This window comes from Melanostigma gelatinosum (assembly GCF_949748355.1).
Source record: "Melanostigma gelatinosum genome assembly, chromosome: 5".
NCBI lineage: Eukaryota > Metazoa > Chordata > Actinopteri > Perciformes > Zoarcidae > Melanostigma > Melanostigma gelatinosum.
In genome coordinates this window covers 17706619-17722553 of record NC_136638.1, presented here as the reverse complement: position 1 = coordinate 17722553, position 15935 = coordinate 17706619, and the positions used below count along the sequence as shown (strand labels likewise).

The window sequence follows — 15935 nt, the reverse complement described above, 5'->3', positions numbered from 1 at the left end:
TATTCACCATCATTAATTGTGGTCATGAACAAATGTTCAGGGTTAGAAATGATTCCATCTGTTTCTAGCGTCGGTTGTCTTTTGCATTAGAAAGGGAAAACATAAAGCAGTCGTCTTCAGTCGTATGTTTATCTGCGGTTTGTATTTGTGGCTGCGTCTCTCTGTGTGAACGCCTGCGCATGTGTGTGTTCTTAGACTCTTGTGAAGTCCAGGAGTAAAAAGGCACTCATCATCTTTCATCTGTGCTGCATTTATTCTACAGTAGCACTGCGGCAGCTGTTGCAGCCATATTTGTTTGTCATTTTTTAACCCCCCCCCCCCCCCCCCAAAGAGTTGTAAACTTGGTATTTTGAAACTAAAAGCCAGTGCTTCTTCAATGGCAGCTAGTCAGACCACTGTTGCATCTTCTGGCATCTGAGAATATGTTTATATCTTCTGAAGAAATACACTTGGGGATGGAGTGAGAGTGCAATAGTATGACCTGATACACAATAGATACAGTAAAATGAGAAAGAGTTTGCACTACAATAGCTGCATCTTTATCAGAGAGGATTAGTGTGGTGGGTAGGATTTGGACAGTGTGTCTTATTTTAATTGCTGTGTATTTTAAATCGCTTCCCATTGCTCTTCTTCTTGAATAGAACCTCTGTGGGCCCAAAAACTGTCTTTTCAGGAAATGGTTCCATCTGGGAATAAGGATTACACTACTACTATTATTATTATTGTTACTATTTTGAATTATTGTTGTTGTTTTTATTATCTTGAGAGGGATTAAGGATTTGTCTCAACCAGCGAGTGGTGCCCTGCCAAACACAAGTAAATCACAACACCGTGTAACAGCGTCTTTTGTTCAGATCATGAATATAATAAAAAAACATTCAATCCTGAAAAGGAGATGTTTTACATCCCCTGAACAAGGGCAATGTGCTCTTTTAATAACGGCATGTCACATAATTGAGTTTTAAAAAAGAATGATGTTTGCAGCAGAGTTCAGCACCCGTTCCAGTAACAGTTTTCGAAAGACGATATTGAAATTACAAAACTGCGTTAAGGCTCAAATGATCTACTTCTGTTATATATGAGTTGACAGATGAATACATTCAGGAAGTTGCAAGCTGGTTATCAAAAAGCTTTCTTACATTTTGCTTCCACTATCATCCTTTTTTTTATTTTATGAAACATCAGCACCTTTTATCGTACAGTTACTTGTGATATAGGACACAGAATGCCGAACACTGGCCCTGTATCTCACAGAAAAGAGGAATATCTATGAATGTTAACACGCTCAATAAGTATGCAGTATTATATTGAGGACGTAAAACTTCTAAAATGTCCACAACATTGGTATAATTCCTTGTTTTCACATGAGTCCCTTGGCTTCAGAGCACTATAAACAGAGAGGACACCATAACAAAGCACTGCCCACAGCCACAATTGACCTTTGGTGTTCTGATCCCTTAATGTGTTTCTCTGTGTTGGTGCTGATAAAGCCTCCCTTTGCCGCTGTCCAAATCTATAAAGCTTTTTTCCAAAGATGCTGGTAATGCGGAGCGAGAGACACAAATATCCGCCCCATTCTATGGTCATAACCTCTGCCTCTGCCATCGATAGCTCTAATAGGCGTTTAGAAGGCCTTGTATTCTCCTCAGTTTGATAGTTCGGCATGTCATTCAGAGAACAAGGTTTGTGTTGAGGGGGCGGGGCGGAAGCCAGACAGTATTTTTTTAGTGAGGTCCGCTGAGGTCTGAACTGCAGAATGAGAACACCTATTCAAAACCAATCTCTTTTAAATTTGTAACACCCCAGATTTGCATAATTCATGTATGTCCACCTGAAACAGAAAAATAAATAGATTTGCAATTCCATTCGTGATCATAACACTCCAGTTATTATGTTAGAAGCACATATGGGAATTGAAGGCACAGCATGAAGGGCTACTGCTTACAGATTGATCCCTGTGCAACACCAGTTATTGACCACGTCTTTACGACATTTTTTTCATTCTTAATAACGGCAGTTGACTTCTCTAGAATTCAGACGTATTGCAGTTCGACCATGCTGATGTCTGAAACACTACTTTTTAATCAAATTAGTTTTTTATATTTTGAATCCAAGAGAAGCCACAGTTTAACCCTGTGAATATATTTTGTTTTAAACCGCTATATATATATATATATATATATATATATATATATATATATATATATATATAAACATTTGACAGCTGTCTTTGGCACCCCTAGTGGAATTTATAAAAAACATTAACAGACAGCTACAGCTATTTGTGTTCATGACAATCTATGAACGCATAAAAAAATAATACTGTAGCGTATGTGGTGGCATCGGTTTAGTATTAGTGTTTTTTATCATGGATCTGCAGAGCATACCATTCTTGTTAAAGGATTATGGTCATGAATTATGAATTTGGAATATATGTTTGTGTGTGTGTGTGTACTGTTTAATTGTGCAGTCATTGCTTTAAAAAAACAAGACGGAAGCTGTTCTTTTATGTAAATGATATACTTCGTACGAGTTAGATAAATGTTTATCACCACTGACAAAATGGAAATGTTTAGTCTTGGTTGGGTAATACTTGCTTGGTAATTCCTCAGTTTAAATGACTGGTATGAACTATTATTTATTAGATATCAATGTCCAGCTGTGGAATGAATGAAAGAGGATATTTTTGTGTGGAACATTTATACATGAAATAACTACAGGGTTTCAATTACTCTTGTGTGAATTCAATACTTGACAAAGGACAAATAGTGATTATTTTATAATTTAATTAAGCACTTTAGTGCAACAAAAAAAACCCAACAGATTTTCTGATTAACAATTTATCAGGATATCTCCATATGATTTCATCACGGAATGATTCCATTGAATGACAATACATAGTTATAGCCCAGCCCTAATTGCATTCTTTTACCCAGGAAGAGCACTGGGATTCATAACATTAGCTACCTGCTGTCTTACCCCCCTGCCTTTTGCACTGGGCTTCATAACATTAGCAGCCTGCTGCTGCTTGGACAGAAAAACCCTCCACTGAGGTTCAACGCAACCAATGAGATTATTTCTGCTTGCATAGCAGCTCTGTCTCTGAAAAATGTTTATGTAGCTTAAACCCCGATCTGCCTACATGTCCTGGTTCATGTGTGGCCGTGACTCCCCAGACTTGGGGTTTGTTCGAGGCATACTGCCTGCTAGTAGTGTGGAACACATGCCTGGCACAACCAGTGCCATGGGGGGACTGGATCACAGCTGGTTTGATTGGGGCTCTGGCCTTAATCGCCCACGTCTCTGCCATCAGTGCTCAAGGAGCAGTCACACACATGTTAACTGTGCCCATACAAGGGAAACTGATTGCAGCCTTCCAGATTCATTCCCAATCAAATACTGGTGTTGCTTTGTGAGATGGGCATCAATGTCTAACGAGAAAGCTTGGGCGAAGCACTCCACAAGCTACTTCAAGTCCCAATTCTCATACAGACGAAGGACGGGGTCTATTTTGGGACTGCCGATTGTTGGGTTCGGAATGGTCGGTAGGAGTCTATGCGTTAGAGATAAATATGTCTACTCCTGTGAAAAATGCATTAACCATGCATCATTTAATCCTAAACACAAAGGGCCGCAACATAAAAAAGCACAGAGGTCGACGTCGAGCACCTCTGCAGAGAGGAGAGCAGACTGCTCATCAAAACAGAGCTTCTCTGGAATCTGACAAACAGAAGATGATCAGCATACGTTTGCCAGATGTACTTGCAAACAGTGTTGCATTCTTTTGTTCCTCAAATGCACTGTTTTGTATCGTCGAAATCAAAAGCCACTGAGCTATTCATCATTCCTAACTCCTTTTCTGAAAAAGGCCTGCTGAGGACAATGGATTTGCGGATGCATAACACACGCACTGGGTAATTTGACTTTACGAGATGGCATTTATTTTCATTTGTCAAAATAAAGTTTTGCCTGACCCTGAGAAGCAGTCAATAACAATGTACAGCTAATGTAATTTTGAACACACTTAGTGCAGTGCTCACCCGACTAGAGAGAGAACGGCACTAGTAAATTGGTTGACTGTTGCTGATAAGCTGAACATCAAAGCGGCATCCAAGCATTCGAATGAGGGCATTAACGGTTCTTTAAAACAGGAATAATGAAGTGATAAACGACTGAGTGTTGTGTTGTCTCTTGCTCTAGAGAGGAATGTCTTCCAATGGAGGGAAATGGCGACAAGATTGACTTCTAAAGGACATCAGCAGAGAAGAAGTCGGTCATCAGAACTTAGCGAATACGATAATTGCGAACCGAAAAAAGAAAGCTCAGCCTCATTTCAGGGTAATTGTGTCTTTATATAAAAAAAAAAGCAGCTTCACACACACTCATGCATGCACACACAGATATATTCAGTCATGCACAAACACTCGCATACAAATGCGTACAGACACGCAGACCTCTCTTAATCTTTCCGACACACGTGCTTGCGCACAAAATACACAAACAAGCTCAAATGCAGTGCACAATCACAAAGCAAATGTCCCCACAAAGTAGATCAGCTCCACTCTGTGTCGAATTGAAAGCATCTGCAAAGCCAGTTCCTCTCGGCCGCGGAGGCGTGCATCAGCCGGCAGAAGCGCCTGCTTGGTGTCCCAGGCAGTGGCCTGCTCCCTGGCCACTGCCTGGATCAGAGAGGCCCACTGCTATCATCTAGGCACTGGCAGCAGAGAGAGGCTCGGCTTAGAATGACAAATTGGTTAGAGGGAGTGAGTGACTAGAGCACGCCAAGAAATATACTTTGAAGAGAGAAATGCATTCCGGGTTGTGACAAGCATGCCACATTATACGGTCAAGTGTACAAGTCCGACTCCCTCCATGTGGATTGATCCAGATCCCAAAGACACTTAAATGAGGCAAGGCTTTCTCATCAAGACAATGCCAGAGTATTTATCTTAGAAAGTCACCCAAACTATTACCGGATTAGAGAGCTGTTCAGCACGTAGTCTCTCGCCTCGTGGCCTCAATTTGTATCAAACTGCCGCTCTTCTCCAAACTGTCTGAGCGATGGCGATTTTGTTTGCCTCTTAGGTCATATTTTTCGCACCGACAGTGTAGTATTCACAAATTTCTAAACATGTAATTACAACTTAATCCAAGGAGACTTCTCCCCGTATAAACGAGGACATTTACGCAACTCACTCAAGATAATTACAGAAAGAATCAACAAAAAAGTGTTTGTTTTATTTTGATAATACCATGCTAATATGATTCTAATTGATTAATTATTGATTCAGAGTGTGTTACTTGTTTGACTATTTCAACAAACTAAACATTTCCAAATGTTTTCCCCATCATGACCTGCCAGCAAATAATGCTATCTGTTTACAGTTTGGCAGAGACTTGTCTCATGAAACATTCTTGGAAAGCAATGTTTAATAAATGATGTTTTTTGTTTAGTATTGAAGTAGAGCTTGATCTTCAGTAAGAGCGCATACACCTGTGGCTCTTGTTGGAGGTCAATATATATTTTTAAAAATCAAGTCGCCCCCTCTCTCACCTGAAGGCCACGCACTGTAGCTGAAAGCATCGAGTCGAAATATAAAAGCTTGAAACTAAAAAAAAAAATAAAAATAAATAAAAATAAAAAAAAGAATAGAAACTGTGTGACCTGATTTTTTAAAAAGACATCTGCTCAGAACTGGTACACAAACCTTTGTTGAGCCACTTAAATATGCTATGCATGTATTGTGGCACACAACAATTCGATTGCTTAATTTAAAACCGTATCTTTAAAACCGTACTTTTCTGTAGGTGTCAGGTTTCTGAAAACTCTACGTTCTAATGAAATGTCATAGCAGTTGTAAAGGCAGTACAAACAATATAAAGCTTCACTGGCACGTTCTAGATGATCATAAACCCACATGGTATGAAATCCGGTTCTTGTTAATCCACAGCAATATTGCACTTATCAAAACAATCCATGGCACAAAAGACTGAAGACTAAATCTCCAACAAATGAGGACTGGTGATCGAGTGAATAGTGACCGACTGATTCATGTTGGAGATGTATTCGATTCCAGTCTACCTTCTGAAATAGATTCATACATGAAAAAATGAATCCAAATTGGCCTTGAAAGCTTAAATTTGATTTGAGTGTGCACACTAATGAATGAACAACCACTATACTAAATATTTTATCATACCACATTTTGCCGATTGGAATGACTGATTTACAAAGATGTGTTCCTGCTGTGTTAAGAGTGAGTTTGTTCTAAACACAGCCGCTTTGTAGGTTGTAATTACATTGTTTTTCTGCAGGCTTGTTGGCACCTTGGTCAAAGGCAAGCTCCTGTGTGCTTCTAGGACTATCTCTCATGTAAATTAGAGCATCTTTCCTTGCCAAAGCAATCATGACATTGCACTAGTGCAATGCTAGGTCTGCAAATAAGCCATATCAGAAGCACACACACACACACACACACACACACACAAGACACCGGATGTAACCCTCTTGAATTCTCCCTTTGAGAAAACTGCAGAGCCGCACCAGTTGGCATCTCCAGAATTTGGTTTGAAGTTGTAGAGTATTTTACTTTTGTTGGCAAATTGCTTTGCAAATGAGGCTCACCCTGGCACAATTTCAAAGAGCTTGTGCTATATGTGCAGTTTCCTTCAGGCACTAGTTTCTGAACCTTCATCATTCTGTATGCATATGCACAGTACTGCACTAAGCTCACATTGAAGAATATATAAACATGCCAAGCAGGGACAGAGATGGAAGGCAGTGTGCTTATGTCTCGTTAGCCTGTCTGTATGTTGTCTCTGTGTGCCTCTGCTTGACTGACGTGGTCTATCTAATAACATGGCAGGTAGACAGTATGAAAGCCTTGTCGGTTTTTACCCATTAAAATGATATTCAATCATTTTTTGATGGGCTTTTTTTTTTGCCCCGAAACCACGCCTTGTAATGATTCAAGGTTCGAGTGCCATTCACATTGAAATGTTGTGTTGCTTGAAGCCACATCAAAATAATTGTTTTGATATGTCCCGTTTTTTTGTCTTGGCAATGACATTAATCGGAGGTGATCGTACAATGAGGATAAAGAACATTTCTGAGGTTTGTTGACTAGATTTGAGCCACGCAATCCCCTGGCTCGCAGTTACAGGGTTTTAGTCTGGGCACCAGGGAAAAGGCATTGCTTTGCGATACAAGTGGTGCACATATTGCGTGCCCCTTTGATTTCATGTCCAAGGCAGCCGCTAAATAATAATAATGCAGGGATTGAAACACTGCAAAATAGCCCAAGGCTCAGAAATTGCTAATGAACAGCAGCAGGGTGCAGTTGGGGTGTACGGTGGGGGAGGGGGGGGGGGTTGAAACCTTACTTCCTGTGTCAAGGACAAATAATCGATGGTCGCTTTCTTTTATACTCAAAACATCTTTGTCATTGCGTCAAACGGGGGAAAACATTAAATCCAGTATGGACTCAGATGGCTATGAAGGACTGTATGGAAACAAGTTTTGGCTGAAATATAAACTCATCTTGTTCTCCTTAGACGTTATCAACGTGCTAATCAAGCTTCAACACAAGACAGCTTTATCTTGCGTCGCACTTGTGTTTTACGCATGTTACACTCTCTTCTTTCACTCCCTGTCAAGAGGTTTTCTCACACTGCAGAGAACCATCAAGCAAAGGGAAATCCATGGAGAGGGACAGAGACAGAAGGCAAGAAAAAGAGAATATATTTGGTGCTGTGTGCCGCAGATCAAAAACATGGCAGTCACATGATCAAAGGCATTTGATAATCCTTGAACTATATTGCTCCTTTAATCCTAGTGAGAGTACTATATTTTATTGGGGGTGGGGTGGCAATGTCAGGGTGGCAACAGAGTAATAAAAGCAGTAACTAGCTTCTGGAAACGCAGTTTACTAAATGTATCTTTTGATGTAGCCGGGGAAGACGACAGAATAAAGCCTCCTTGTGTGTGTGTGGAGAATAGAGGCTGAGCTGATGGAGCTAGAAACACAAATGTGCCACAAGTCCCTGTCCACTCAGCACTGACTAGTGCTCTTGTTGTTTTTCAGGGGACTTGTAAGGGATGTTGGCTTGTTGAGTGTGACCAGACTACTATATACTACATCTGTGACCTTTTGAGCGAGCTTGGGTTGGATAGTTCTGTTATACCGAAGGGTTCACCTACATATGTTTATAAAGTATATAACTAAGACTTTCCTAATTTGTAGCTTAGGTTAGTTGTAGGGTAAGAATAATGCTAGAGGAAAAAAAAAAAAAAACCTGCTAAATCAGCATGTATCCAAGAAATCAGACAAAGAAACATGTTTCAGTTATCTTTCCGTCTCCTCAGAAAATAAATGTTGCTGTGCATCATAGCCGTCTGCTCTCTGGGCCTCATCAAATTACAATAACCACCTCAAGTGCTCTGAAAAGACTAAAACATCAATATATGGTGTAATCCAAGACCCTCGGTTGCAAGGCTTGTCAATAATGTTTGCCTATCAGATGCAAAATGTTCCAGACTAAAAGGTGAGTTGAAAAATGTTTTCTCCTTCCATTCCTTTTCTATTCATGACTTGTCTCCTGATGACATGAGTATCATCGCATTTGTGTTTCCTGTAAAAACATGGACTGTGAGTTGTTGCTCACGAAGCTGGCTGCTCTCCGCATTGATAAAAAATGAATGATTGCTAATTACTTTTTACATGTGTGCGTTACACTGGAGCTGTGTGACAAAATAATGTGGCCTAAATGAAAAGTGATGTTTTGCTCTGCTCAAAGAATAACATGAGATTGTAATGGGGGGAGGGGGGGGGGGGGGGGGGGATCAGTAAAAAAATAAAACACTGATTACAGCCTGGGGAGACCTTGCAATGTGATTGTGTTTGTGTCCAAGAAAGGGAAAAGGATTTAGATTATCTGTGGTTGGCATCACGCTTACACAGGCTCCTTTTGTTACATGAACTAAAGCACTGAATCCAAGCAGCAACACATTATATTTGTCTCTGTAAATATTGCTTCTTCCACGTCATTTGTGCTTTCACATTGAAGTGGTTGACAAAGATGAAATAGAAACCCTATTGTTTGCTTCATATTTATACAGATAGAAAATAAATCCTAACATTTGCTGCTTAGCAATGTTCTCTTCTGATTTCTGACACTGATTACATATTCCTTTCTTATAGATCTGGGGATCTTTGATTAACGATGGCCAAAGCCTGATCCCTCTCAAAGCCCCATTTACTATATAGTGATATTTGTATAGAGGTACTCTGATTGTATATGTTGTTTGTATGTATACCCTGTGTGCCACCCCCATGTTTTTTGTTGTGTAAGTACAGCATCCACTTGTAAACCTCTCAGTAGTACATTCAGCACTTTACCGCTGTAGTGCAGGAGGCAGAGCCTCTACCACCAGGGTGTGCACAGGTGCACTGTATGTATACAGTGATTGGGATGTGATTTGTTTGTTTCTACACCTGCCAGTCCAGCTGAACCGTGCAAGCGCTGATGAAGGTCCTTCAGACAAAAAGCTAAAAACAAGGCATTCTCTGCATGGATTAAAGTGTGCAGATATATATTCTACCAGTTTGACACGGATTACATAAAATATTTAAACATTTTACTTTTTTAGGAGCACATCAGACCATTCTAGAGTGAATGGGAGTTATATGGTGAGCTGGAAATGTTTTGTGCTTCTATCTCCAGTATTGTTACCATTGATTGTTAATAGTGGTACAGGGCATACTAGTCTCCATATTGTAAAAGCTGGAGTTCAGGTCATTGGAATGTCCTTCAAGGTCAAGGTCATTCTGTTTCCCCCTCTGTAAATCAAACCATCCTCACACATGCAACACATTCAAAAGCAAATTCCATCTATTGCTCTCATCCCCAAAGAAAATAACTCATTTTTATTCGTCACATCAATTAAGATATCATGGTTATATCAATCTGTTGGGAAAATTTTGTCTACTAATTCCATCATCCCAGCAAGGCCCATTTATTCATTTATGTTTATGCTGCAGTGAAAGCTTGGCTGTTTTTTGTTTTTTTTACTCTGATTTGCCTCGGCCAGAGAGGTGTTCTCCTTCTATGTTGCAATGAAATATAGATGTTAAGAGTCTGGAGAGTTGAATGTGTCATGTGTCCCGGTGATACCATAAGGCAGCCATTAATAGTGTCAGGGAGCATCAGACATACCACAGGCACATAATTGGATATGAGGGCATAACTGAAAGCACCTGCTTGGAAATCAACAGGGCCTTCCCAGGAGGCAGGCCCTTGGTAGATTCCCAAAAAGGTTTGCAGAGCCCATCCACATCCCTGCTGGGTTTGCCTCGCTCATTTCTCTTTTCTTTTCTTACGGAGGTCAACTCAAGATGGCTTCTTGTTTTCTTATGATGGCATTGTGAGTATGCAAATACTTTGAATCTTTGCATAATCACAAGCAGCGGGGCCATCTGTTGTTGGCTTGTTGGCTTACCTTGCGTCAGCTTTTTAATGGTGTTTTCTTGTATCTGAGTGATATATTGGTGTATTAACAATGTGCTAATAATTTAACCTAAAAAAAACACGAGCTCAGGCGTGTTTGCAAAAGTCTGAACATATGTTCAGTGAAATCTTCTGACAAAGAAGGATTTAAAATCTTCGTGGAGGGACAGAAGGAGGGGGAAACTGGAAAACAAAACAAAATACATCACTATACCCACTCACATGGTGGAAGCTAAGATGATATTGTCAAGATAACGATTTAAAATCCAACTGTCAACAAAAGCTGTGGTTTTGGATAAGTGGGCTGCAACGATTGCGAGTCGCTTAACCCCTCTAAAATATATTGCAAAAATGCTAATGGTAAGGACTGGGGAATAAGCTGCAACTTCTGTCACTGACGATTTGCAGGGAGATGCCCTCCACAGAAAACATGTCCCTGATAATGTGTTTTTCTTGTAGAACCTGATCCAGACACCGGAGAACTCTTCCAACTCACCGCCCCCCATTTGTCCTCATAAGGTAAGCTCCAGTTTGCTTTCAGACAGGGGACAAACAACATTATGTAAAGTAACAATTATTGTAAGCATTTAATGTCTTATTGGCTTTAGTTTGTGTGCCTACTCACATGTCACATTTGTAAATTAGCTTTATATCATGTCAAGACCATTCTCACGTTTTCACATGATCTATGCACCACATTCCTTTCACAACAATAGTTGCCAAAGGATGTGCAAATTAATTTATTCTAAAAAGACAATATTTTCACTTAAAAATCAAGCATTTTTTTTCTCTCCCTGCTATTTTTTGTCTCTCTGCATTTCATTCATTCAACATGTATTTGACATGAGGTGAGAGGGGCAGATTTATTCAATGATAATTAGTCCTGTACATGCACAGTCAAAGTCATCACTTCCCTCTGATGGTCTCAAGTCATTTCCACACATTGAAATAACTTGCCGCTTCAGTTCCTGCTCCTGGTGCATGCCTCTTGCGAATGTGATAATGTGATATGTAGTGAAATTCACACGATTTCAGTTCACTTACCACCGTGTCCTTTTCTGGATGAATGGCTGGTACGGTGGAGAGTGGCTTGTTGCAAGAGTGGACCTTGGTAAAAAGGAGGGAAGCTGTCTGACAGCCTGTCATCGACTGTTCAAAGCCTAACACTCCTCTACATCGCTAATGCACAGCTAGCTGTCTCAAACGACTTTGCTGGCATTGAAAGCTGGAGATGGTGTTGGACAGTAAATAACAATAAAATATGATTCGCCTCCCCCCCCCCGTGTCTGTCATTTGTAAATCACAGGGAAGGCAATCAACTTATGTTTGGAAGTCTGTCAACACTGCATGCCCTTCACATATCACCTGCACTTTTCATATTTAGGTTGCGCTTGATGAGAAATTTCAGTCTGACATCGTCGAGTGTAGGACGGGCTGTTGCAGATGTTTAATACAGGAGCACTTCTTTCTCTCTAGCTCGAGTGTCTGTCCGTGTCCCGCCACATTTCCGTCTTTCTCTCACTTACTCTCTTTCCATTTTCACACAGCTGATCAGGACTGATGGAATGGGGGGGGGGGGGACACCGTGGGTTTGCGGATCATGTTATTCACTTTTTAGCTTTTTAGCAGCGGAACATAATCTCCCTCTAGTCAGCTCACATTAGTCTCCATGATCCGCACCAACCCAATATGTGCAGTGAATGCAATGGGCCAGCTGGGCTAATTTAGTATGTCAGTCAGCTCTGGAGGCTGCTAAAACGAGTAAATGGCTGGATATGATTTATATGAGAAGAATATTCCGATTATGATGGCTCTCAGAATAGAATATCCTTTGTCTTTTTACACTTCTCTTAATCTGCATTGTGTGCATCCCCCAGATAGATAGTGGAATGAACAGAGGGCTTTTAGACCAACTACTCTGTGATTATATTAAGAGTGTGAGAGCGAGGAAAGACAGGGGAGGGAGGAGATCGGGTGCCCGAGCACTAAGTATATATAATTGCTTCTTGACACATTGGCCAAATTCTGCAGTGCCAGGATCCGAGCGAAGATGATTAACGGCTGTCCGAGTGGGTGGGCACTGCAGGTCTTTCAGGGGCCTTTGGTTTCCATAGCGATCCAAGTCTAAAGGCCATACATTGCACACTGGAAATCCCAGAGGTCGGCACGTTGTCAAACAATTATAACTCGCATCAAGAGCATTGTCTGTCCACAGCAAGCTCTCGTATTCGTCGGCAAAGCGCTTTGCTGTTTTCTCTTTCTCTCTTTTCCTTTATTTCCTCCTATTTTTCCTAAATGGTCTCCTCTAGCTGGTGAGAAGATAAAGAGTGAAAATCTTGCATTCTGTGAATAATTGATGAGTGGGCTCACCTCAGAGCATCATTACAGTACGGCAGTCAGGGTACGAGGTGAGGGTAAGATCATATTTCTGACACGATAGGCTTCAGGCGGTCGAAAATTGTGTCCGTTTTTCACACGGTTTTCTTCTGAATCTACAACATGAAAAACAGTTTCTCATTACAGCACAACAGGATCGGAAAGAATTTTGAAGAGGGCTGTGCACATGCATACACGTTCCAGCACAATCGCATTTGTAGCAGAGATGGTAAACAGAAACGTCTGAAATAAGACAATTGTTTATTTCTGTGTTCTTAAAAATGTAATATATGAACTATTTAGTTATGGGTTGGTATGATATTGAAGAGCAGCCTTCTGGCTGACATGCGTAAATAGATGTCTACGTGAACAGTGCATTCTAGTTAGGTGGCAGATGGAGAAGGCAAGAATGGGGGTGGGGATCAAGCACCTCTGACAGTATGGGGCCTGCGCTGCACCCTGTTCCTGCCAGTTCTGAAATTACTACGGTAAAGCCGCGCCAAGCCATTTTACAGTGTTACTTTGCACACAAGTTGAGAACCTCTGCTGCGAAATGTCACCTAACAATTGAATGAGAGTGTGACGAACATGCGAGACAGACACGCTGCGCTTCTTGAAGCGCGCTTTGTCCTGTGAGGTCTGACAAGGGTGCAAATGCAAACACGTTGATTGCCACAGATAAAATGCTGAGAAGATCCTGTGGGCAGCAGCATTTTCAAGCCAAGGAAAGGCCACTGAAGAAGCACATCTTAAGGATGAATCATTCTGTATAATAAAAGAAAATCCCTCTGGCATCCAAACAAGAGGCTAGTCATGCAGCAATTAAGGCATCAAGCTGACTATGGGCGGCTAGTGAGGCATCTTCCTGAATACGTACGTCCACGTGAATGTCCTTGCAAGCACGCAGTCACACACACACACACACACACACACACACACACACACACACACACACACACACACACACACACACACACACACACACACACACACACACACACACACACACACACACACACACACACACACACACACACACACACACACGAGGCAAATGTGATCTCAAAAGACAAGCAGCGACAACCCACGGCTCCATCAGAGTGCCCGGGGTTGCATTGGTGGCCATCGTCAAACAAATAATTCTTTGTGACTGAAAAAAAGACAATCCAAAAGGTCATTTGTGACCTCTGGGACAAGTACTGTGCAGAATCTGTCACTAGCCAGCACCACATGTCTGTGTCAAATGGCAAAAGGTATGCGGTGCAGCCAGCCTGCCGTGTAATAAAGGCGGTAGGCCTCTATGTATGTGGCTTCGCTGTCACAGTTGCATTAACAGGGCTCTGCAGTCTCCTGGCTTATCTGCAGAACATCAAACATGCCATACTGTAAACATGACTAACTTGAAGGACTGATCACAGCTTGTAAATTGTGCAAGCTCTATATTTAAACGGGTTTTAGGGCCACATGTGGAACACCGCATCAACAAATATTATTGGATTCACATTTATTATCGTGGTAATTTGACTGATAAATCTCTAAATGATGTCAGTCATTAAATAGCATGTTTAACTGCTATGTGTATGCTCTCATGCAGTGCTCTTCTGATTTACGAGGTAATCCTCAGAGGAATCACTAACAATGACCAACCGCCATGCTTGATATTATCTCTCTCGTCACACGATTTCCACAACAAGGGTTAATAGCGTCAGAAATTCAGGGGAAATTGATGAAGGAATATATAATCCGTGCCTCCCCCTCAGCCAGCTTGCCATGCTCATATATCTGCATCAGACCACACCTCCATGTGGAACAAATCAATAATATTCCATTTCTAACCAGATTCCTTTTTTGGAATGGTGAAATCCTTCATGGACACACTAACAAATTGGATATCCTGACGGTTACATTTGAGAAAGAAACAGAAACAGACGCGCCATAGGTGGTTCTGCAAAAAAAAGAAAAAAGTATATGCCATGCATATTGTGTGTAGAAATTGCATGTCGCACAAAATTGTGTGAGTGCAAATGAGGCAATGCTCTATTTCCCAGATCTCCTGCACTGTACTCTCTCTCTCTCTCTCCAGCATGTCTCCCCCCAACATCCCGCTAAACCAATCAGGGATTTGAGGGCCTCTCTTCCAATCAATTACCACCCAAATCAGTGCAGAGGCCTTTGATATAGAATAATTTGACAAATCAGTGCAGATGGCTGGGGGCAGGCACCCCTGTGCCATAGGTCACATCCACATGGAAATCTCTGCTGAGGGTGGGATCTCCCGAAGCTCCGCAACCCATTAATGGGAAGTCATTGTGTGCTCCAGGTCTGCTGTCCAGCTGCCTGGTCCCATAGATTGCCAATGTATAAGCATCTTAGCCTGACCGGTGGATCATGCTAAGTCCCAGGGTCTATAATAATGATTTGGATTATTTTTAAAAGGCAGGCTAAATGTGACTTTCAGAGATCCTAATAGGTGTTCATATGGACTGAAGAAAAGCTGCAGAACGTATTCCAAGGTGCATTTCTAAAGTGCAGCATTATCACATTTGACCTACTGCGACAAAATACACCTTCGGTGCTCTTCATGTGAAATAATAATGCCCTGTGATACAAGTAGGGAATAGTTAAAGGGTGTACCGCTTTACCTTGAAGCAGTACATGTTACATGTGTTGGAATCCATAAACCAAACGTAATTACATTTTTACAATGTCAGACAATTCTGCACTCGCCAACTGCATCTGGTATGGAGAAAGTCTCCAAACAAAATGTAATTTTAATTTAAAAAGTGTGATTTTTCACAAAATAAAAACATGAATTATAAAAATTCCCTTTGTAAAAAGTAAAATTAACATTCATTCATGCAAATATGCTAAACTGGCTGAAATCGGGGAAACTGTCAGGTCGGACATCTGAAGCTATCAGTCGTAAAAGAGGAGAGAGAGCGAGAGAGCGAGAGAGCGAGAGAGAGGCGTTGGGGAGAGACCGGGAGAAGAAATCGAGCCAGAGTCAGAGGAAGATGAGACAGAGGAGACCGAAAAGGAGGAAGGGATAGCAC

At 41.3% G+C, this 15935-nt stretch overlaps 1 protein-coding gene across 1 annotated transcript in view; it reads left to right on the top strand.

Annotated features, from left to right (window-relative positions):
- The window catches only part of pcdh11 (protocadherin 11), a gene marked incomplete at its 3' end in the record, with an annotated part of 122264 nt that overhangs the window by 39322 nt on the left and 67007 nt on the right, over nt 1–15935 (top strand). The window contains exon 4 of the mRNA XM_079268842.1: nt 10966–11025. Within this exon, the coding sequence (XP_079124968.1) occupies nt 10966–11025 (60 nt within the window). The remainder of the gene's footprint in view (nt 1–10965; nt 11026–15935) is intronic.